The sequence below is a fragment of the Hemitrygon akajei genome, chromosome 17 (assembly GCF_048418815.1).
Source record: "Hemitrygon akajei chromosome 17, sHemAka1.3, whole genome shotgun sequence".
NCBI classification, from domain to species: Eukaryota; Metazoa; Chordata; class Chondrichthyes; order Myliobatiformes; family Dasyatidae; genus Hemitrygon; species Hemitrygon akajei.
Window position 1 is genome coordinate 18,922,863 of NC_133140.1, and position 25,779 is coordinate 18,948,641.

At 39.6% G+C, this 25,779-nt stretch overlaps 1 protein-coding gene across 4 annotated transcripts in view; it reads right to left on the minus strand.

The window, feature by feature from the left end:
• The window catches only part of wdr59 (WD repeat domain 59), a 104,499-nt gene extending 80,315 nt beyond the window's left edge, over positions 1–24,184 (minus strand). For all 4 annotated transcript variants that reach the window (XR_012101874.1, XM_073069736.1, XM_073069735.1 and 1 more), the window contains exons 1-10: positions 24,104–24,184; positions 18,913–18,962; positions 17,789–17,924; positions 14,272–14,357; positions 13,562–13,642; positions 11,228–11,265; positions 9,393–9,481; positions 2,264–2,380; positions 2,094–2,171; positions 1,288–1,447 (exon numbers count right to left, since the gene is read on the minus strand). Coding sequence is in view for 3 of the 4 variants with exons in the window: in XM_073069736.1 (XP_072925837.1) it covers positions 1,288–1,447; positions 2,094–2,171; positions 2,264–2,380; positions 9,393–9,481; positions 11,228–11,265; positions 13,562–13,642; positions 14,272–14,357; positions 17,789–17,924; positions 18,913–18,962; positions 24,104–24,157 (889 nt within the window). In the remaining variant the exon portion in view is untranslated. The remainder of the gene's footprint in view (positions 1–1,287; positions 1,448–2,093; positions 2,172–2,263; positions 2,381–9,392; positions 9,482–11,227; positions 11,266–13,561; positions 13,643–14,271; positions 14,358–17,788; positions 17,925–18,912; positions 18,963–24,103) is intronic.
• Between the last annotated feature and the right edge of the window lie 1,595 nt (positions 24,185–25,779).

Sequence of the window (25,779 nt, forward strand, 5' to 3'; positions counted from 1 at the left end):
AACAGTAAATTCATTAAAGGTAAATAATCCTAACAAAGTACTTTTGATAACGACTACAGTTGTTCTCAAGTAAAGCGAGAGTATAGCAAATTGGTATACAAGAATCAAGTTACAGAACATGAACAATCTTACTCATTAACTTCAATGATAATTCTTCTAGATTTAGGTTATATAACAAATGAAGTTTTTTGTCCCTGCTGACTATACTATATCCAGCCTACAAGTATTTAATATTATTAAAGTACATAAAATGGGAAAAAAGGAGCCCCGTCTTAAGTAAAACAACATAAATTGAGCCCCAACATAAAACTATTTTTATTTTAATTGTAGACAAGCAACTCACTAGCTGTAGAAATACATAAACCTAGGAAAACTAAACCAGTTTGCATTTATCTAGTGATGTTTTTACATTGTGGGATTTTTCAAAAGTGTACGGGTAAAAGGACAGTAAGCAGAAGAGCAATAGTTCAGTGTTGGAATTATTGCATAATGGCCATTGAAATAGAAGTCAAAAGAAAGAAAACTTAAATGGGGATTTAGGAGATTACTAAAATAGTGTGCACACATAGTACAAAAAAGGAATTAGTAAACCTGAAGTGTTGAAGTTCACTGAGAAGGTTTAGAGTGAATATGACTTGGGGTAGACTAGGAAGTGGGCATCTGATTTTTAAACAGATAAAAAGGTGGCCAGAACGTCACAGAAATAAGCAAGACTGCATCGGCGCAGTAGATTGAGGATGAGGATGAGGCAATCACAATAGAGAACATTCAGTGAGATCCACAGGTCGCAAATAGTCTGGGTGTAGAATGGGCCTTTTTTGGTGATGGTATTACTGAATAAAGGTTAATCATGAGAAACACTGATTCTTTTTGTTTCTGAACAAATACCACCATACTTGCTAAGTATTTCTGGTATCTAGAGCAGATTTCCAGAATCGGCAGTATTTTGCTTCTTGGATGAAGGTTGTAGATTTGTGGTAAGCTACAAGAACTACTCCTCATCGAATACTCAGCAATAGAGAAGTAAATCTAATTGCATAAGAGCAGTAGAGGAATCAAAAGAGATAAATGTCTTCAGTATACACAAGAGGCTTGATGCAGATTATTTTGCTGGATTGAATTGTAAGCTTCCACCAAGCTCAAGATAAAGGAGACATAAAGCAAAATAGATCATGGTGGAAACAGTTAAATGATTAATAAACAAAATATCAAAGGTATCTTACAAATTAAATGACCAAATCTCCTCTGAGGATTAAGAGCCATTTGTTTTTGCATTGGAGCTCTTACCTTCCATCTGTTTACGCCACTGAAATTCAAGTACCACATCATCATGCCCAACAAAGGTATGGACTGGAACATTTAAATCTAATATGTTCCAGAGTAGAAGGCTGTTCTCACCACGACGTAATTGTGGGACCATCACTGTCACTAAGCCATTGGTGAAAGGCTACCAAGGATAGAAAGCAATTCTAATGAGAATTTTATTAGCTATAAACTACAGTTAATTCTAAAAGGAAAATGGCATTCTTAAGATTCACACACAGAAATCTCTTCAGTATCTACCATATCATTTGGCAGCAATGAATGTTCCGTTATTAGTTAAGTTTATTCTTTTCAGTCTTCTATTAAGACTTAAGTAAAATATCTCCAGGAAACTTGGCAAGTTGTGCTTTCTGTTGTGTTATGAAAGGGAAGTATTAATTAGTAACTTGTTCTCAACAGAGAGAAGGCAAGAGGAATTAAAAGCTACCCACAGCTGCTCTTGAATTTAAAAAATCTCCAAGCAGCTGCCATCACTGTAAGCTATTATCTAAATTAGATAGATAAAAAAACAGGTACGAAAAGAGCAACAAACCAAAAATCCCAATTGAATTTTTCAATGAATTTATATTCCACCAACGCTTGTTACCCATGACTGGGATGATCTTTTTATATCTTAACAGCTTATCACTGACTGCTAAAATCTAATGCAAATTCATTAATGTTCTAAATACACAATTAAACTTAATATAATTAATATCAAAATTAATAGGGAAGAGATCTACAGGTATCCACCTTTCAAACACTGACATCAAATTGGGAAAATTCCTTACTGTGTAACGAGCCTTCCACACTGGTACTTGGCATGAGAGGATGTTTAGGTATTTCCGTGGCTGGCGATAATCCCAGAACTGCAGATCAGAAAAAAGAGAGAAAATGACTTATGTACCACTGTGTTAACATATGGAATAAAAACCAAGAACTTACAGGATTCAGGACTTACCCTGACTGAGTTGTCTTGGCTTGAAGTAGCAAAGATGTGTTCATTCTCTGGGTGCCAATCCAGCCCATGGATTTTTGATAAGTGAGCAGCTATATATTCTACGGCTGTGTTAGGTTTCTAGGGAAAAGCAATAAAGGTGGTACTGTATAAATTTTGCTTGAAGTAACTGATAAAGCTTGTGTTTCAGACAGAAATCTTCAAAAGGTTTTACATCACCTTTTGTCCAGTTTTGGATATTTCCCTTAGCATTCTCTACACACTCTCTCTGTTCTGGAGAAGCAGACTGATCAGCAGAGATCATATTTTCCAGTACAAGTGTAGTAGGCAACATTCATCCCCTGCTGTACACCTGTACATTTCTTCCCCCCAATCAGTATTAATAATGATATTTGCTTCTGGTAATCTTTCCAATAATTAATGTGGTTGATGCAGTCCCAATCAAGCACCCTGCTTTCTTCTGCACAATGTGGAGCTTCTTCTCAATTGTTGGCACTGCAAGTCATCAAGACAATTGAGCATTTCATCATGGTCCTGATGAATCAGATGAATCACTCAGTGTAGGAGATTCAACTTCTGAGCAGCTCTTGTAGCAAAGGTATTTATATGCTTGGTCCATAGGACTTCTAATTAAAGGTGATCCCCACAATATTGATGAAGGTATCTTAGCAATGGTAATGAATGTTAAAAAGTGACTGGACACTTTCATCTGAGAAACTTACTGCTTTGCACTTCTGTAACATAAATGTCACTTGCCATTTATTAGTCCATGTCTGAATACTGTCTAAAGCTTACTGCATGCAGACACTTGTTGAAGACTTACAAAAGGGATTGAATATGGTGCAGTCATCAGTGAACTCTCTCCTTCTGATCTTATTATCAAAGGAAGGTAATTTGAGAAAACAGTGAAGTTCTTTGAGCAAGATATATCTGACATATCAACAAGAACAATTTTCCAATTACATCGATGCAAAAGTTACAACTGTACTGGAGTTTGTCTAGAGCAGTGATTCCCAACCTTTTTTATGCCATAGACCCTTACCATTAACCGAGGAGTCCATAAATCCCAGGTTGGGAACACCCTCATTTAGAGATACAAATAGTCCTGGAATGCAACTCTTCAATAGCAGCGCTGTAATGTTGTCTGGTTCTATAAGTCTCTACTGTATCTGGTGCTTTAAGCAATTTCATGATATCCATAAGATATAGGAGCAGAATTAGGCCATTTGGCCCATTGAGTTTGCTCTACCATTTTATCATGGCTGATCCATTTTCCCTTTCAACCCCAATCTCTAGCTTTGTCCTTCTATCCTTTCATGCCTTGACCAATCAAGAACCTATCAACCTCTGCCTTAAATATTCCCAATGACTTGGAATCTACATCTCCCTGTGACAACGAGTTCTACAGATTCATCACTCTCTGGCTGAAGAAATTTCTCATCTCCGTTCTAGCAGGACGCAGCTCAATTCGAGACCGGTCCTCTGGTCTTAGACTTCACCACTATAGGAAAAATCTTCTCCACATCCTCTCTTATCAAGGCCTTTCACCATTCGATAGGTTTCAATAAGGTCACCCCTTATACTTATGAATTCCAGTGAGTAGAGACCCAGAGCCATCAAACACTCCTCAAATGACAAGCCTTGCAATCACAGAATCATTTTTGTGAACCTCTTTTGAACTCTCTTCAATGTCAGTATATCCTTTCTTAGTTAAGGCGCCAAAACTGATCACAATACTCCAAGTAAGGCCTCACTAGTGGTTTATAAAGCCTCAACATTATGCCCTTGCTTTTATACTCTAATCCTCTCAAAATGATTACTAACGTCACATTCATGTTCCTCACCATCAATTCAATTTGCAAATTAACCTTTAGGGGAACCCTTTGCACCACAGATTTTTGAACTTTCTCTCCATTTAGAAAATAGTCTACCCTTTTATTTCTTCTACCAAAATGCATTTCCTGACACTGTATTCCATCTGCCACTTTGCACATTCTCCTAATCTGTCTAATCCTTCTGTAGTTTCTCTACTTTCTCAAAACTACCTGCACTCCACCTATCTTCCTATCTTCACATCACCAACAAAATTAGCCAGAAAGCAATCAATTCCATCACCCAAGTCACTGACATATAATGTAAAAAGAATCAGTCTCAACACAGAACCTTGTGGAACACCACTAGTCACCAGCAGCCAACCAGAAAAGGCTCCCTCCATTTGCATTCTTTGCCTCCTGCCAATCAGCCTATGCTTTATCAATGCTAGTACCTTTACTGTGAAACCATGGGCTCTTAACTTGTTAAGCAAACTCGTGTGTGACACCTTGTCAAAGGCTTCCTGAAAATCCAAGTACACAACATCTTCCTCTGTCTATCCTGCTTGTTATTTCTTCAAAGAATTCCAACAAATTTGTCAGGCAAGATTTTCCATAGAAACATTACAGCACAGAAACATGCATTTTGGCCCTTTTTGGCTGTGCCAAACCATTTTTCTGCCTAGTCCCACTGACCCTCACCTGGACCATATCCCTCCATACACCTCTCATCCATGTACCTGTCCAAGTTTTTCATAAGCATTTACCACTTCATCTGGCAGTTCATTCCACACTCCCTTTAAACTTTTCCCCCTTCACCTTTAACCCATGTCCTCTGGTTTTTTTCTCCCCTAGCCTCAGTGGAAAAAGCCTGCTTGCATTCACTCTATCCATACCCATCATAATTTTATATACCTCTATCAAATCTCCCCTCATTCTTCTACACTCCAGGGAATAAAGTCCTAATCTATTCAACCTTTCTCTGTAACTCAGTTTCTCAAGTCCTGGCAAGATCCTTGTAAACTGTCTCTGCACTCTTTCAACCTTATTAATATCCTTCCTGTAATTCGGTGACCAAAACTGCACGCAATACTCCAAATTCGGCCTCACCAATGTCTTATACAACCTCACCACAACATTCCAACTCTTATACTCAATACTTTGATTTATAAAGGCCAATGTACCAAAGGCTCTCTTTACTACCCTATCTGCCTGTGACGCCACTTTTAGGGAATTTTGTATCTGTATTCCTAGATCCCTCTGTTCTACTGTACCCCTCAGTGCCCTACAATTTACCTTGTATGTTCTACCTTGGTTTTTCATTCCAAAGTGCAATACCTCACACTTATCTGTATTAAACTCCATCTGCAATTTTTCAGCCCATTTTTCCAGCTGGTCCAAATCCCTCTGCAAGCTTTGAAAACCCTGAGGAAACCATGCTGACCTTGGCCTATTTTATCATGTGCCTTCAAGTATCCTGAAACCACATCCTTAACAATCAACTTCAACGTCTTCCAAACCACTGAGGTCTGATTAACTGGACTATAATTTCCTTTCTTCTGCCTCCTCCCCTTCATGAACAGTAGAGTAAAAATTGCAATTTTCTATTCTTCAGGAACCATGCCAAAAATCAATTGATTCTTGAAAGATAATTACTAATGCCTCCACAATCTCTTCAACCACCTCTTTCAGAACCCTTGAGTGCTTACCATCTGGTCCAGGTGGCTTATCTACCTTCAGACCAACCTTCTCCATAGTAATGGCAACTTCAAACGCTTCTGGCCTGACACTCACAAACTTCCGGCATACTGCCGGTGTCTTCCACCGTGAAGACTGATGAAAAATATTTATTCAGTTCATCTGTCATTTCCTTGCCCCTCATTACTACCTTTCCAGCATAATTTTCCAAGGGTCTGATATCTACTCTTACCTCTCTTTTACACGTATGCTTCTGAAGAAACTTTTGGTATCCTCTTTAATATTATTGGCTAGCTTACCTTCATAATCTGTCTTTTCCTTTGTTGCGACTTTTTTAGTTGCCTTCTGTTGGTTTTTAAAAACTTCCCAATCCTCTAACATCCCACTAATTTTTAATTTATTTTGCTCTCTTTGGCTTTTATGTTGGCTTTCACTTCTCTTGTCAGCCACAGTTATATCTTCCTGACTAGAATATTTCTTCCTTTTGGGATGTATATATCCTGCGCTTTCTGAATTGCTCCCAGAAATTACAGCCATTGCTACTCTGCCATCATCCCTGCCAGTGTCTGTTTCCAATCAATTTTGGCCAGTTTCTCTTTTATGTCTCTGCAATTCCCTGTACTCCACTGTAATACTGATACATCAACTTCTCCTTCTCATATTGCAAGGTGAATTCTATCATATCATGATCACCTTACCTTAAGGGATCCTATACCTTAAGCTCTCTTAATCAATTTCAGCTCACTGCACATCACCCAATCTAGAATTGCTGGTCCCCTAGTGGGCTCAACCATGAGCTGCTCTAAATAGCCATCTCATAAGCTTTCCACAAATTCACCTTCTTGGGATCCAGCACCAACCTGATTTTCCCAATCTATCTGCTTATTGAAATCCCCCATGACTATCATAACATTGTCCCTTTGGCATGCATTTTACATCTCCCATTGTAATTTGTAGACCACATCTTTACTACTGTTTGAGGGTCTGTATATAACTCCCTTCAGGGTCTTTTTTACCCTTGCAGTTTCTTAGTTCTATCCACAATGACTCAATACCTTGACCCTACGTCATCTGTTTCTAATGATTTGATTTCATGTTTTACCAACAGAGCTATGCTTCCTCCCGCCTACCTGCCTATCCTTTTGATACAATGTGCACGCTTAACCTGTGATCTCCTGCTATAATATTTCAGCCATGCTTTAGTGATGCCCACAACATTATATATGCCTATCTGTAACTGTACTACAAGTTCATCTACCTTATTCCATATACTGAACGCATTAAAATAACACCTTCAGTCCTGCATTCCCCCTTTTCAATTTTGTCTGTCTTTTACTTTGCAACTCATCCTGTTGACTGCAATTTTGCGCTATCATCAGTCTCTCCTTGCTAGCAGTCTCACTACACACTTCCACTGTTTGTAAACTATCTCATCATCAGCACTATCACTCCAGTTCCCATCCACCTGCCAAATTAGTTTAAACCCTCCCGAACAGCTCTAGCAAACCTGCCCACAAGGATATTGATCCCTCTTGGGTTCAGGTCTAATGCGTCCCTTTTGTACAGGTCTTACCTTCCCCAGAAGAGATCTCAATGATCAAGAACTCTGCACCCCTTCCCCCTGCACCAGACTCTCAGCCGTGCATTCATCTGCCAAATTATACAATTCTTACCCTCACTGGCACATGGCACGGACAGCAATCGAGATTACCACCCTGGAGGTCCTGTTTTTCAGCTTTCTACCTAGCTCCCTAAATTTGATCTTCAGGACCTCCTCACCTTTCCTATCTTCGGCATTGCTGCCAATATACACCAAGTATTTTGGCATTTTGGCTGTTCCCCCTCTCCACCCCCCCCCCCCCCCATAGGATGCCATGGACCCAATCTGAAACATCCCTGATGTGACACCTGAGAGGCAATACCATCTGGATGTCTCTATCCTGTCCACAAAATCTTGCCTCCGGCTACAGAATTTCCTATCACCACTGAAATCCTCTTTACCTCTCTTCTGAGCTACAGCACTAGACTCAGTGCCAGAGACCTGGTCACTGTGGCTGCCCCAGGTAAGCCGTCCCCTCAGCAGTATCCAAAGTGGTATACTTAATATTGCGGGAAACGATAATAAGGGGTACTCTGCACTGACTGCCCATTTCATTTCTTTCTCCTGACAGTCACCCAGTTACCTGCCTCCTGCAACCGAGGGGTGACTACCACCCTGCAGCTCCTATCTATCACCTCTCATTTTCCCGTATGAGCCAAAAGTCATCAAGCTGCAGCTCAGTGAGGAGTGAATCAAACTAATTACAATTTAATTCAATTACTTTGGCTGATTATAGTTGGGAATGCTTCATCTTGTTCTTCAGCACTGGTTTATGATGGGGATTTTAGTACAGCCTCCTCCTCTTAAAGCTGCATAACTGTCACTACAATTCATAACTAAATGTGGTAGAAATGATCTATTGGTTCTTAGTCTCCTTAGTTTTGTCTGTTGCTCGCTGCTTTTGCTATTCAGCACACAGGTAGTCCTTTACTGCAGCTTCACTTTATCGTTTTCAGCTTTGCCTGGCGTTGTTCCCAGAATGCCATACTCATTGAACCACACTGACCCCCTGGCTTAAGAGTAAAAGCAAGTGAGCCTTCAGTCTCAGATGATGGTGATCTATATTTATAAAGCTTCTGATGGTCCTCAACACCTCACTGTTGAGTTGCTACATATACTATGATTACATGCTATTTAACATGTCTACACTGCCACATGGATTGACAGAGAGCATCACTGATGTGAAGACAGAACTTTGTCCCCCACAAAGATTATGCCGTGGTCGCTTCCACCAACAATATCACAAATATATGATTTTGCCACAGGTAAAAAGGTAAAAAGGTTTTTCCCTCTTTTTCCTTTGAAATCAGTCAATTATTAATTTTCCTTAAAGTTTGCTTAAGTCCTCAAGATCCATAATCTTACCTGCAGGTAAATTCATTCATTGTTTTGTTCTGCACTATTTAGCTGCTCCAATCAAATCATCAACATAAAAAGCACATAATTGTGACAAGTTAGAAACATTTCCTCTAATGGTTAAAACTTCAGATGTAAAGTCCACCAAAACCCTATATTCTCAACAAGCTAGGTCTATTTCTAAAGTAGTTACTTCTTTGTTTTAATTTTTGGACCTCTTTTCAGTTCACAAACTCACAAATAGGAGACTGGAAACACTTGAGAATTTCCATCCAAATTTTAGTCATGATATTGTTTACTCTGAGGATGAATCATATATACCATAGAAGCCATGCAGTGCAGTGCAGGGTTAGGGTTAGGATGTATTTCTAATCCTTTCACTAAGAAATGCCTTTAAACAAAGTTCTCAGGCTGCAACTTCTAGATTAATTAAGACCAATCAATCTTGTGCTGTAGATTTTTCCTCCATTGGCAAATGGGCTATACCAGAACAAAGTCACTGCACTTGTGAACTCTATCAGTCACAGGGGTCTATCAAGGGTTATCAAGAAATGTAATTCAAACAGCACAAGTGGTTTTCTACAATAAATCTACTCATGCACACAAGCTCAATGTCTCTCAAAATTAACAGCACCAAAACTAGACTTTTACCTTTCACATCACTCACCCGTTTGTCCCAGATTCGGACATCTCCATCATGGCTTGTTGCCAAGCAGCAGGAGTTTTTTTTGTTCCATTTCACCTGAGAGGCTCCAGCTGTATAATATGGAAAAGACAAAAGGAGACCTAAATAGCCAATTACACAACTAAATCACAATTCTTCTTCACCTATATCATTTAACCCAACACACAAGAATATTCATCCTTCTCACAATGCAACAGCCATTGCATCAACCCTGCACAGACCAGCACTGGCAAAGTGAGGCCCGCCCGTATAACCGATAAAAACACCTTGAAGGATTTAACCACACTACCTTATCTAATGGAGAAAACTCTCCTGCACTAATCACTTGGGGAACACAAACATCATTTCTGGTTCACAGAATTAACAATGATTAGAGATTACTTTCTCCAAAGATTGAACTAAACTTTGATGACCAAATTCTCTTTGTAAATAATCAGTTTACCTACACTTTGAAAAAATAATTACAGAACAATAATAAGACGAGTAATTAAGCTGGGAAAATGAAGTAGAATATCTCAGTTACACATTGAAATTATTGAAGATAGGAAACAAATCAAGTTGGCTACTCAAAAAAATTGGGAGATCCTTTCCTTTAAAAATAAAAACACAGAATTATATACATGGCAGTTTGTGATAGGTTAGGACTAAGCTGAAGTACTGTATCCAATTTTCAGCACAGCTCCTCCTTCAGACCATTTTTCAGTTACATTAAAAACTAAATCAGCTGACATTATTTTCCCACACAGCACAGAAGGTACAAGGATTTAATAGAAATATTAAGTCATACAGAATATGATAGCCCAAATAAAGAGAAACTCTCTTCCAGCTGCAGGGGAATTATGAGAGACAGGTAGTCAATTAATATTAAATTATTTTTAAACCTTTTTTGCACTTGAACATGCCATTCGATTATTTCATGCCTAAATGAATAGATATTAAACACAAGAGCTTGTGCAGATGTTGTAAATCCAGAGCAATAAACAAAAAATGCTGGAGGAACTCAGCAAGTCAGACAGCATCAATGGTAAGGAATAACAGTCAATGCTGTGGTAAAGGTTCTCAGCCCAAAACATCAACTGTTTATTCCTCTCTATAGGCATGCTGTCTTCCTCCAGCATTCTATATGAATTGATATTGACCTATCTTGTTCTAGTTGATCATTTAACCCATATTCAAATACAAATGTTCCTGTTTAACCATTTGTCCCTTTCCTCTTATTTTCTGCTCCTCTACATCATATGATAAATCCACCTTCCCAGCATGCACCTGTGTTTAGTGCTCTGGGTGTGGCCTTCTCTACATCACTGATAACAAGCAGAGACTCAGCCACTGGTTCACTTATGTTCTGTTCACAATGGTCACCTGAGCTGCTGGTCACATGCCACTGCAACTTCCCTTCATATTCCCACACTGACCTGTCCATTCTTGACTTTCTCCACTTGGCATGGGTCAGGCCAAAGGTACAACTGAAGGAAATCTCATATTCCACGAACATGGAATTATCCAATTTTGTTTAACCCTTACCCATTGCTCCCCACATTTCTTTCCCTTTCCTACTAACCCATTTTGGTCCTGCACCCTTCATTTTTCTATACCTTACTCTCACCTCCCATCACCCAGTTTTATCCCCCTCCTCCATATGACTCCAACTGGGCTAATGGAGGCTCTCAATCTGAAATGTCAAGCACTCCATTCCCTCCACAGACATTCCCTGATTTTCTGTGATCCTCCAGCAATTTATTTTCCTTGTTCCAGATCCCAGCATCTGCAATCTCCCATGTTTCCATCTTGTTGGTGCATCAGTACAGAAAACTCACCGACAGCTGACAATGACACCAATGGCTTTCGTGTATCTCTAAAGAGAGAAAAAAGCATTCGATCATAAGACTCAACCATAACGACAAAAATGATCATTTAGCATTCAGATGAATGAATACAAATCTTAACTTTACAACTTAAGCCTGGCAGTTTGCTGTGAATGAGAAGTATGAATACCAATATCTTGATAATAATATAACAATTTGTACTTAAACAGCACCTTCATCATAGCAAAAGGTCTCAAGAGGCTTCACAGAAGCACAATCAAACAAAGTTACATCAGATGGTTGAGTAAGTGACCACAACTTTAGATATTAAGGCAGATTTTAAGGAAAATTTTGAAGAGAGGTAAAAAGACATAGGGATACATTTCCTGCGGTACAAATTTCAAATCCCTCACATCAATCCCATAATTAGACAGGATTATAGTTGTTATATCAGCCTCTGCCATCAAGACCATAAGACCATGAGATACAGGAGCAGAATTAGTCCATTTGGCCCATCAAGTCTGCTCCGCCATTCAATCATGGCTGATCTTTTTTTCCCTTCCTCAGCTCCACTCCCCAGCCTTCTCCTTGTAACCTTTGATGCCGTGTCCAATCAAGAACCTAATCAGGCTCTGCCTTAAATACACCCAGCAAACTGGCCTCCACAGCTGCCTGTGGTAACAAATTCCACAAATTCACCACCCTTTGGCTAAAGAAATTTCTCCACATCTCTATTTTAAATGGATGCCCCTCTTTCCTGAGTCTGTGCCCTCTTTTCCTTGACTTCCCCACCATGGGAAATATCCTTTCCACATCTACGCTGTCTAGGCCTTTCAACATTCTAAAGTTTTCAATGAGATCTCCTCCCCATCCTTCTAAATTCCAGTGAGTACAGGCCCAGACCTATCAAACATTCCTAATATGATAAATTTTTCATTCCCAGAATCATTCTTGTGAACCCTCTCCAATGCCGGCACATCTTTTCTTAGACGAGGAGCCCAAAACTGCTCACAACACTCAAGGTGACGCCTCATCTGTGCCTTATAAAGCCTCAGCATCACATCTCTGCTCTGAAATTCTAGACTTCTTGAAATGAATGCTAACATTGCATCTGCCTTCCTCACCACTGACTCGACCTGCAAGTTAACTTCTAGGGTGTTCTGCACAAGTCCCTTTGCATCTCAGATTTTTGGATTTTCAGACTATTAGAAAATAGTCTGCACATTTATTTCTACTACCAAAGTGCATGACCATGCATTTTCCGACACTGTATTCCATTTGCAACTTCCTTGCCCATTCTCCTAATCTGTCTTAAGTTCTTCTGCAGCCTACCTGCTTCCTCAACATTACCTACCCCCACCAATCTACACATCATCTGCAAACTTGACAACAAAGCCATCTATTACATCATCTAAATAATTGACATACAGCATAAAAAGCAGTCCCAACACCAACCACAGCTGAACACCACTAGACACTGGCAGCCAAACAGTAAAGGATCCTTTTCTTCCCACTTGCTGCCTCCTACCAATCAGCCAATGCCCTAACCATGCCAGTAACTTTCCTGTAATACCATGGGCTCTTAACTTGGTAAGTAGCGTCGTGTGTGGCACCTTGTCAAAGGCCTTCTGAAAGTCCAAATATACAACATCCACTGCTTCCTCTTTATCCTACTTGTAATCTCCTCAAAGAATTCCAACAGGTTCATCAGGCAGGATTTTCCCTTAAGGAAACTACACTGACTTTCTCCTATCTTGTCCTATGTCACCAAGCATTCCCTAACCTCACCATTAACAATCGACTCCAACATCTTCCCAACTACTGAGGTCAGGCTAACTGGTCTATAATTTCCTTTTTGCTGCCTTCCTCCTTTCTTAAAGAGTGGAATGACATTTACAATTTTCTAGTCCTCTGGACCATGCCAGAGTCTATGATTTTTGAAAGATCATTACGAATGTCTCTACAATCTCTACCACTACCTCTTTCAGAACCCTAGGGTGCAGTTCATCTGGTCCAGGTGACTTGTGTATCCATGGGTCTTCCAGCTTTTTGAGCACCTTCTTTCTTGTAATAGTAACTGCATTTCTCTTCCCTTACAGCAAGCAGGCTAAAAATCCCCAATACATACTTTACACAGTACTAAATTCAAGCAATCTCTCAGAATTATTTCAAATTACTTTCTAACAAAAATAGATTACTTAGAATTCCAATTATTATCATGTTGTGAGTAAGCAAGTATACCCAAAACTTTACTGAGCAGAACAAATTTCCCAAATGTGCTCATAATTTAGAACAAGAAAATAAGTCTCCTTTTTTCTGTTAACAGGAACAAAGCCATGAACTTACTTGACGTCCCAAATGTAGATGTAGGTGTCAACAGAACTTGTAACAAGTAGTTCCGGTTCAAACCACGACCACTCCAAATCACTGGAATCAAAAGTGAAACAAAAATTCCACGCTAACTTAGATTTATGTGGATTTCCAAGGCTCTAGAAAAGTGATCAATTTTAGAGAAAAAAGAATTTCTACAAGCTTACAATCAGGTTCTATAGCAGAATAAAATTTAAATAGAATTGTAATAGTGTATCTTTTTCCAATAGGGAAATCATCTCTTCCACAGTTCACTACTTTTAATGTTGCTAACTAAGTAGATCCCATAGTGGGAGAATAGATCATTTTCTGTCACATGCCATATATTACAATTTGTCAAAAAACATTGTCATCTTCATGCCAAATAATGCATATTTTCCTACACAAAATCGTATACTGACAGGGGTTATAGCCTCAGACACCAAGAACAATTTTTAATTCCTTTGTCAGAGATTGCTCAAAGCCAGAGAACTTTTTGTTGGGAGATAAAAGATTAGCAGGAGAAAATAAACAAAAGTTCTTTAATGCTGGGAAATGTTAATAATGTGATTTTGGTTACTCAAGAAGCCAAAATAAAAGCTTAAGACAATTGACCCAAGCAACTAACTACTGGTTGTATCTGGAAAGAAAGCCAACACAGTATATCTACACTACTTATGCAGTGGACATTATTTTTATTAAGATACCTTATAACACGGGTATGACCTTGCAGTGAAGTGTGGATCTCACCATTTCCATCAAGCCATTTGTAAAGGTCCACCCGTTGATTACACTGAAACAAACATTCAAATGTCATTTCACAATAACTACAAGACAAATATACATCAAAACTTTCTCTCTATCAAAATAGTTTTAGAACGAGTTTTTAACTGGCAGTGTACAACAGAGAACAACCAGCCATATCTTCCAATAATTTTACTTTTTCAAATGAACAGTATCTTTTTACACACGTGTTATGACTGATGCATTTGAAATTAGAGTATGTTTAGCTTTATTGCACATACTGATAGGATCTTCTGACTGTTTTTCCCAGCTGTGATGAGAGATATGAAGGGAGAAAATGAACTTTAGACTTGATATGATATATTATTCAAACAAAGTATGCTCTTCACTCTGCCATTATCTATGTGTTTTTTTCAAATTGTGTATAAAACTCTTGCTAATCTGTTGTTGGTATAAATAAGCTCAGACCACATCATTTGTACAAAGACAATGAATAAGCCACAGCTACCAAAAATATAGGCTGGGAGGGGGCAGAGGGAAGATAGTGAAGGCAAGCAAGACTTTATATTGAATCATAAATCCAATCCAACCAAGGACAGAGTTATAACATTCAAGCAATAATGCATTACCTCAGATTTTAGCAACATGTGGATTTAACTGCAGGGGCCAAATTTAAAAAGATCAGAAAACTCAGTGCTCAAGGTGAAGCAACAACTGATATTCAATTTCATAAAACCTCTGGGTCACAGGGGACAAGAATTCTATCATCAGTTCCTCATGCTATCTTTCCACAACCTACCACCTCTTCTAAAACTACCCAACTCCACACTTCATCCTTATTTATCTCCAAACTTCAGCCTCCAGTCCCCTGATCAAACTTCAGAAATTTATTCTTTTATCCTCCCCTCCCATATGATTTACACATCCTTCCCCTCCTCAAAATATATCCCAATCTCCTTGTGATTTAACCCTCCCACTTCCCCATTCTCTTGCTTAGTTTCAAACACCAGCTTTTGCAAAACAGCTTGCCAGCCTCTCAATTTCCTTTCCTATCAGTTGAAAAATTGGGAGTAAAAATGACTAGACTCCTGACTTACTTTCCCCATTCTTCAAAACAACACTAAACCTGATTCCAGCCTCACAAATATTTGGTCAACTGACATTTGATCTGAAATCCCTTTTCAAGTATTTCTACAGGAAACACAGATTTCAAAGACAATTACTTTATAAATGCGACAGAAGAATGGGCAAATAAAAAATGATATTGTTGTCAGACACGTAAAAGTGCTCATTTACAAATGGCCAAATCAATGAAGCAAAAGTACAAAAATCAACAATTAGCTGAAGGAACTCAGTGGACCAAGCAGTCCTAAAACATTACATTGACAGTTCCATCATCCCACCGATGCTGCTTGACAAACTGAGTTCTTCCAGCAGATTGTTTGTTGCTCCAGATCTGCAGTCTCTTGTGTGTCGAGCCATAAAATCAATATTATCCATGTGGTATGTTTTGAACATGCATCACATTAATGCTGCAGCTTTATTACTGACCCATATTGAGAAAAGTTAACACAAGCCCAGAATCCATCAATCCAGTGCACTGTAATAACATTTACAGAGATTCTTACATCTTTCCTTGGACTTCCACTAGACCAACAAGACCACAGTTAGTGAAACTTCTAGAAAAAATACATAAAGCAACTATTCCCTCTCTATTACAGGGTTTGGAAGTAGTAGAGATATCGTTACAAGAGGTGAAAGAAAAATGGAGGGCTATGTGGGAGGAAAGAGGAAGTCAGCTAAAGGGTCGGCACAACATCGTGTGCCTGTTCTGTGCTGTGTTTATGCTCTACATGTTCTATTTGGAGGTATTTGAAAGTGCATTTGTATTACCTGGCCAATAAGCTTGCAAAAAAATAAAAAAATTTAACTCTAATTCTTTTAAGTATCAAAATAGATAAAAAGTCACATTTTGATCATGGAAACTATGGATCTTTGAAAGACAGGTGTGCTTAGTTCCAGAATGTTCACTTTACATGTAACCTTGCAGGCTCCTCATCATTAATCTTCAAATCACTGAATATTGCTTATGAAATCAATTTCCACCATATTTTCATAGAGTCTTTAACATCTACACACCATTAAGTTCTTTAAATCGTCACATCTTCCCCTTATATATTTTGGAATAACCTCTATTTAATGATCCACTCATCAAAAGTAGCTATTTTCAGTGTAAATCTCTTCTTGCCTTACAATCTTTATTAAATCACCTTACACCTCACTAATCCAATACAATCATAATATTTTTAGTCTCACAAGGAAGAAACCCCAAACAATGTAACATTCTAGAAATACTAATATGTAAATGTTGTAAACCCTTATATATTCCATGAATTATATTCCCAAAAATGTCCACAACATTCCAGCTGAGAATTAAGCACTGTTATTCTTCTTCAGATAGCTAATTGTCTATTTGTTTCTACCCATTTTGCCATCCAGCCTTAATCCCATCACTAACTGTGAGACAGCCAAAAGTACCAGGTACAGGTTAAGTACCCTTATCCAAAATGTTTGGGGCAGGAAGAGTTCTGGATCTTGGATTTTTTTTTGGATTTTGGAACATATAATGATAACTTGGGATCACCATCATTTCCAACTATGAATTTATGCACTACCAGTAAATTAGTCTTTGCCTTACATTGTTTATGTAAAAATTAGTACAGACCATTAATATAATGAAAATATAACGTGTGCAGGGTAACAAAAGCAGCACAACAGTATTGGGAGAATACCTGAATCAGCTGTTGAACAATAACAAACACAGCAGGCTTTCAGTCTCCACTTACGATGGCAAGTACAGTACACAGTGTTTGTATTTTACATATTTTTTGGTTTTATGTAAGTTATATAACAATCAACATTATAGACTAGTTCTGGTGTTAAGATTTTTATCAGTAATACTTTAAAAATCTAATGTCGTGCCTCTTCTTAAATTTCTGCAACCAGCCACTGATTATTCACAATTGCCTTCAATTTTCAGTTCATTGTGATAGATCTTTGCCTGTTTCATGATCAGTATACCATTAAGCAGTACATGTTCACTCTGACTATATGCAACTGAGATCTTAATTTTTCACTTTGTGCAGTGTTTTTCTATTTTTCAGTAACTTCTGTTCATTACATATGTGAGGCCAGTCACTTCTCAGAACTGTCTGTCATGCTTGTCACCTGGGAACTTTCCCAGCATCTAATGGAATTTTCTGTTAGTGATGTCATGTCAGCACTCAAAAAAAATTTGGAATTTGGAATTCATTTAAGGGGTACTCAGCCTGTATTTTCAGATCTGTTTAAAGCATTTTCTATAAAACTACATCATTTAGTTTTATTTTTAATTTTGTAACAAAGATGAAGAATGATATTTTAAATTTACTATTTTACATTCCAGCATTTCCAAAGAGTTAAATGTAATTTGCTACTTACTGAAGCTGCAAAATAGTGAGAGGAGGTCTCATGTGGATTCCACTGCACGGCCCCAATGTCCCACTTACTCTGCCTTGCAATCTTTTTTGGTACTTCTGAAGGAGCATCTAAATTTATAACATACAAGAAGCGGCGCCTACAAAGAAGTCAACATTTCTACTGATTAACCAATATGTTTCATCCACAAAAAGGAAACCCTCTCCACATCACCAATCCCAACCTCTCACCCATCACCGTAAATAGTAACAGACCTCAACGTACTATGGTTAGCATAGCAGCACAAAGACTCCCACTGTTCTGGGAAACTCTGATTCACAGCAACTAATATTCCTCATATGCTGTTTCAGTGGAATTGTAGTTTTAACTTCCTCAAACATTTCTGTATTATCCCATAGAGAACTGCTCACCAGATATCAAGTATTTACAGCAAGCAGCAAAAATGAAATACACCTCCTTGCAGATGCTTTTGAGTTGTAGCGGTAGCAAGGACTGCTGTGGATTACTCACTGGGAAGAAACTCCAGTACAATATAAGCCAGGCCAGACAGATCCCAAAATTCAACACAATTTGGCCAAAAAGAATTTAATCATAATCAAGCAATGATTCTGGTTCAATCCTAACCTCCTGTTCGTCTGTATGCACATTCGCCATAAGACCACATGAGGTTACCCTAAGTCATACCTCCCACATCATGTTGCTTGTTGTTAATTTAGTGGCATATATTGCTCCTTGTGTAGGTGGGTGCAGAATCATGTGAGTGATAAGTCATGTATAAGATAATGTACTAGGGGTCTTGCTGTACAAATTCCAAATGGAATCCTTCTTGTCATAAGCGCTCCCTATACTCTCATGGACACTAAACACCACATACTTGTTTTAAGGTTTGGAGGAAAATTACCTGTTGTTCTGCTGTTCATTTTATTGTTATATGTAATACAACTTTAGTTTGAAATAATACTCAAGAACATCAACAGAGCTACAAAGAACAATTCCAGTATCCTTTGCTGTATATGCCCAATGATACAAAGCTGCCTGGTAGTCATTCCAAATCCCTGAGGACATACAGAAGGATGGAACAAAGGTATTTGCATTCAGGTGCTACCTATTCCTGCTGGTTTGCTTACCCAGAGAGCACTGCAAGTTGGCCATGACAGTTCACAGACATCGCAGTTGCCTGATGTGTAAAAAAAAAACAAATTAACATTTTAAACAAAAGTGCAATAAAAAAAACCAAAATCTATAACACTTACAAAGCATCAATTCTCAATATTATGCCAATTTTGGGCTCTATTGCTTTGCACAACCCCAATTCACAAATGAACCTGGTCCGCTTATTTTAAAAAAGACGCATCTATTTAGATCCATTCACTAACTTAAGACTTCCCCAAAATATATCTAAACTACAACTGCAAAATACCTTGGATTTCTGGTATCTGCAATAGAACAATAAATGTTGAAATTAATCAATAGGTCAGAATAGGAGCTAATGAAAATTTATCAACTCAAAACATTAATTCTGCTTCCCTCTACCATGGTTGCCTGAGCTGCTAGGTGTTATCGCCAATTTCTTTGAAGTTGCCTTTCAATTACAGTGACTGTCGAACATTGGAAAAGGATCATTTGTGCGTAACAATGTCCCAAATATAGCAATGTGATAATCATCAGATCACCTCTAAAGAATGTCGCTGAATAGGAGATAAATATTTGACAGTTTCCTACTCCTCTAAGTGCCATTAATCTCCATTGAAAAGAATAGAAAACCCCCTTGGTTTATCATCAAACCTGGAAGATGGAAACCCCAAAAGTGCAGCATTCTTTTGGAAAAGTACATTTAAAGAATCGGAAACACTCAGTTCAAGTCCGCATTCACATTTTTCCCTGATCAATTAATGTCCCCTCTTTTGTCATTCCAAATGCAAGAATTACCCCCTTGCCCCAACTCTTTAAACGTAACAGTGAATCTCTGTTATCTTGCCATCTAAAGTTGGCAGAAATTGATGCAGACCTGATTTTTTTAAAATTTACACAATATATGAACTGGTTTAACCACTGATGCCTCTGATTAAATCTCCCTTTGTCAATATGAATTGACTTTAGTCACCTCTGAACATTCCCCTGCATTGATGTGAGGAAGGAAAAAACAGGTGTTCTGTGTAACTGGGAAATCTAGCAGAATGCTAACAATTCAAGTGGGCTTAGGTAAAAAGGGAAGTATTACCACATTGACATTCAGATTGTATTTAGAGAACTACATAGTTTTTGCTTTCCATTCAAGGAAAGATTATTATTGGAAGCAATTTAGATAGAAGATTCACTCAGGTAACTGCAGGCCTATGTTTTAGGAAAAGGTTAGCCTTTACTGAAAGGTGACCTTATGGAAGTGTTTAAAATGAGAGGTGTAGACAAGGTGGATGGCAACAGTCTTTAACCCAGGGTAGGGAGCCAAGGTTTAGTGTGAGAGGGGCAAGATTTAAAAGGGGCCTAATGGGCAAGTTTTTCATGCAAAGGATGGTGAGTTCATGGAATTATCTGGCAAAGGAAGTGAATGAGGCAGGCACAACAATATCGTTTAATAAAGTACATGGAGAGCAAGTACTAAGAGTGACATGAGCTAAATGCAGGAAACAGGGACTGGCTGGGTCAGCGTGGACTCGTGGAGACAAAGGGCCTGCATTTATGCTGTAGTGTTCTATGACGCCACTCAGAATTGTCAGATTACCTTATGAGGAAAGTTAGGTCTGAATTAATTGGAGACCCTTAGTTCAGCTCAAAAAGGTTAATGAATTTCATGACATACTGTATGTGGGTGATACTAAACCTGATTCTAAGTAATAAATTTCAAAGCAACAGCCAAAAGACTGCTGCAATTCTATAAAAAGAAAATAATTATTTACTTTTGATACTTTGATCTATCAGAAGGGAAACAACTCACTGTTTTGTATTGTGCAATAATGGTTCCTAGAAAGACTACAAGAATATTGAATTCCCACTAAAATGCTTAAAGGTGGCTAAAGATGCCATCTAACTATCTCTCTCCACTTAATCAGGATCATTCGAATCCAATTAGAACTCAATACATTAATCTCTGCATTGAAATACATGTGGATTGTTGAAAACACGCTAGATTAATATGAACTACACTGTACAATCGTAACTGACTTTGCTTCCACAGTCACACAACAAGTGCAATTACAGTGAAAATGAAAAGCCGGAAACCCACAACAAAATGGTAACTGTGTTACAATTACCGGTAGTTTAGCAGCTCAGGTTTAAAATACGCTCATTATTTTCATCAGTCTTGGTGACAGATTTAAGACAACACTGATGAAGTTTAGCACTGAAACAAAGCTATTCACAATTTTTCTGGTAAACGATCACTACAAACAGTGGCCTGTGGTTTCCCTGTCGAAGTTGAGCTGAATCACCTGTACGACCTGGCATTTTTGTGGTGTGGGATCTGAGAGAGGAAGGACGGTTGCTGCATGTCCAGACTAGAGTTGCTGGACTGGACTTAGAGGCAATTCAATGCAGCACAGCCAGGCTGAGGCAAAGTTAAGGAAAAATCTGAGGTTTGATCGATTTAAAAGCCGAGCCAAATTGGAAGGTCGGGTACTGGGCCGAATTGAAGTGGTGGTGCCCAAGCCTGAGGGCATATTGAAGTGGCAGAGAGCGAGGAATGGCCTGAGGTTTGGACAATTTAAGCGCTGGCCCAGATTGAAATCGTCAGGGTGCTGGGGTCAGACGCGAGGGACGATCTGATTCGACTCACTGCTCCAACGGGTTTGCTCATCTCTGTGCTGGACGGAGGCCGTGGCCTGCAACTGGTGGACTTCTGGATCGTCTGCAGTGACGCCTGGCTTTGTGAGCTTCAGTTCTCAATACACTCAACTTGCTTTTGTTGTTTACACAATTTGATTTTCTCTCTCTGCCCACTTGTTTGACAAGTCTTTGACAAAAGTTTGACTGTCTTGTTTTGTTTTTAATGGGTTCTATTTGGTTTATAGAACATAGAATAGTACAGCACATTACAGGCCCTTCGGCCCACAATGTTGTGCCGTCCCTCAAACCCTGCCTCCCATATAATCCCCCACCTTAAATTCCTCCATATACCTGTCTAGTAGTCTCTTAAACTTCACTACTGTATCTGCCTCCACCACTGACTCAGGCAGTGCATCCACACACCAATCACTCTCTGAGTGAAAAACTTTCCTCTAATATCCCCCTTGAACTTCCCTCCCCTTACCTTAAAGCCAAGTCCTCTTGTACTGAGCAGTGGTGCCCTGGGGAAGAAGCACTGGCTGTCCACTCTATCTATTCCTCTTAATATCTTGTACACCTCTATCATGTCTCCTCTCATCCTCCTCTCCAGAGAGTAAAGCCCTTGCTCCCTTAATCTCTGATCATAATCCATACTCTCTAAACCAGGCAGCATCCCGGTAAATCTCCTCTGTACCCTTTTTAGAAGTGTGAGGTGGTACATTTTGGAAGGACAAACTCCAAGGCAGAGTACAAAGTAAATGGCAGGATACTTGGCAGTGTGGAGGAGCAGAGGGATCTGGGGGTACATGTCCATAGATCCCTGGAAGTTGAAAACCACCTCACACTTCTCTGGGTTGAACTCCATCTGCCACTTCTCAGCCCACTTCTGCATCCTATCAATGTCTCTCTGCAATCTTCGACAATACTCTACACTATCTACAACACCACCCAACCTTTGTGTCGTCTGCAAACTTGCCAACCCACCCTTCTACCCCACATCCAGGTCGTTAATAAACATCACAAAAAGTAGAGGTCCCAGAACAGATCCTTCTGGGACACCACTAGTCACAACCCTCCAATCTGAATGTACTCCCTCCACCACGACCCTCTGCCTTCTGCAGGCAAGCCAATTCTGAATCCACCTGGCCTAACTTCCCTGGATCCCATGCCTTCCGACTTTCTGAATAAGCCGTGTGGAACCTTGTCAAATGCCTTACTAAAATCCATGTAGATCACATCCACTGCACTACCCTCATCTATATGCCTGGTCACCTCCTCAAAGTACTCTATCAGGCTTGTCAGGCACGATCTGCCCTTCACAAAGCCATGCTGACTGTCCCTGATCAGACCATGATTCTCTAAATGCCCATAGATCCTATCTCTAAGAATCTTTTCCAACAGCTTTCCCAACACAAACGTAAGGCATGCAAGGAGACAAATCTCAGGGATGTATAAAATATGATGTACTTTGAACTTGGATAGCAGCTCAGTGTTTATTGCAGGGATCACTTCCCCCAAAACAGGAGCTGGAGCACTAACACACTATTCACCATGTAGTCATCACTCCTCCCAAGTTAGCAGCACATGCCTTACAGCACTGAACAACACCCAAAAATGCTGGAGGATATCAATAATCCAGGTAGCATCTATGGAGGGGAATAAATAGTCCAAACCCCTTCACCAGGAATGACTATTTATTCCCCTCCACAGAAGTTGCCTGACTTGCTGAGTTCCTCCAACATTTTGTGTGGCATCCACAAGATCTCCTGGACCTTAAACCACAGTTCAGTTTTTGTGCATTTCCCCCAAGACAACCCATCATACACTGCACTTTTTGCATGATAAAACTACTCAGGTTTTATTTTAAATTACTCTCGTTTCAGAACATCAAAGCAGTAGTGTTTAAAACCATAGTCACTTTAACATATCATCAACCCCTAGTATATAGTAGCTCAGGTTTACAGTTAGTGTCATACAGGCCTTTTTAATCAGGTATGAACTAAAAGGAGGGAGGTTAACTTCTCAAGATAACTGTATCACCCAAACTGTTTCAATTTGTGAAAAATACAAAAAGTATCTTCTATTTCTCATGCTGAGGTCTGCAGTGAAAATGAAAAGCGTGTTTGCCCTCCCTGCTCATGTTTTCGAGAGTGCCTGTCACTAAGATTACCGTAACCTGCTGGTTACTGCCTTGACCCAGAAGTTCTGAGGAGTATCGGTTATTATTTTCTTAAAGAAGGCGACAGGAATAAGGAAGCACCCCAAATGCAGCAGATTTTATATATCACGGCCACACTGATGTCCAGTTTCAAGTTAAAACAAAGCCAATCTGTAAATTAAATCCACCTTGCCAATAAGTGAATAGCCAATTTAAGGGAAGGAGGGCGGGCAGCGCTGTCCGCGCATGCGCTCTTTCACCCGGCCCAAACACTAGAGATCTCCGGACCTGCGACTCTTTTGGCGTCATGGGCTCCCACAGCCAGTCAGCCACAGCGCCCGCAGACACGATCTTTCCAAAGCCCCAAGGGCGCCCGCGGCTGCTGGACGTAGAGTTACCTGCGAGTCCCTAACCTCCACCACCACATTCTCGCTGCTCCAGCGAGCCGCCATTGTCGTGGAGCCGGAGACCTACAATAACACGGCGTAATTGCGTCACAGGCGTAGCCGTTACCCGACGTGCGCCGGGCGCGTGCGGCCGAGAGGCGCTCAGGGGTTGTTGGGACAGCTTCGCTGGGCCATAATTAGGCTATTTAGCCCATCGAGCCAGGGCTGATCCCGGATCCCATTCAACCCCCATACACCTGCCCTCTTACCATATCCCGAGATGCCCCGACCAATCAGGAATCTAGCAATTTCTGCCTTAAATACAACCACGGACTTGGCCTCCATCGCAGTCTGTGGCAGAGAATTAATCAGATTCACCACTGTATGGCTAAAAAAAAGTCGTCCTTACTTTCAGTTCTAAAAGGTCACTTCTCCAAGTAGCATCCTCGTGAACCTCCTCTGGACTCTTCAATGACAGCACATCCTTTCTGAGATATGGGGCCCAAAACTGTTGACAGTACTTAAACTGTGGCCTGACTAGTGTCTTATAAAGTATTATCTCCTAGTTTTTATATTCTATTCTTGAAATAACTGCCAATTTTGCATTTGCTATCTTTACCACAGACTCAACCTGTGAATTAACCTTCTGGGAGGCTTGCATGAGTCCCTCTGCATCTCTGATACTTGAACCTTCTCCCCATTTAGATAATAGTCTGCACTATTGTTCCTTTTACCAAAATGCATTATCATGCATTTCCCAACACCAGACATACCACCCTGCAAAAACAAATTTCAGAGAGGTAGCACCACCCCCACCCCCGGTTGATCTCCAAGGGTGTATGTATACAGTACAGGACATTTGATTATGAAAGAACACAACACTCCTGAATGTTCTGTTCTCTCAATACCTTTGGCTTCGCCAACTTGAAGAGGATAGGTGTCTTGTTTTGAAAAATCAAATTGAATTTGTCAAAACATTGTTAGACTTTATGGAGAAAGCATATGTATATTTTCATTTGGGGGTCTTTCAGCCTCTTCTGAATATGAGATGACTTCTGATTCTCACTCTTGGACTCAAAATGTGAAATAAAGACTGGCCATTGGTGTAGCAGATGGTCCAAATCTTTTCCTAAAGAAAGCCAGCGTGTAGGACAATGCTTTTGTATTCTCTGCTGGGCAACATTGCAGAACACTTGAAACTGTTTTAGGTCTTCTCTTCATTTGGAACTTTCCTCAGAGTAGGAGTAGATGTCAATGAGCAGTTCTTCAGGTGACATTGAGAGCTCCTTAGCAGCAGTTTTGGCACAAATGTTGACCAGGTGACTTGGACAGCCAATGCTGTAAATATGAGGGGCCTGTGCTTTCACTCTTGATAAGACAGAGTTGTTTTTGCCAATCATCACTGCTAAATTCTACACAATTAGACCATTCAAGGCCTTTGTCATGCATGGATAATGCAATGCAGTTGAATATGTTTTCAGCTTTGGCATTATTGCACACTGGCATGTCTATAAATCCAACTTTTACCTTATCCTGTGTTTCATTATAGTACCTGGCTAAAATGGCACATTCCTTCTCACACATGATATCATTGCTTTCGTCAACCAAAACACTGTATGGCCTTTTCTCTGTCCAGATGAGCTTGTACAGATCCTCTGAACATTCAGGTTCCAGTGCCATGCTCACAA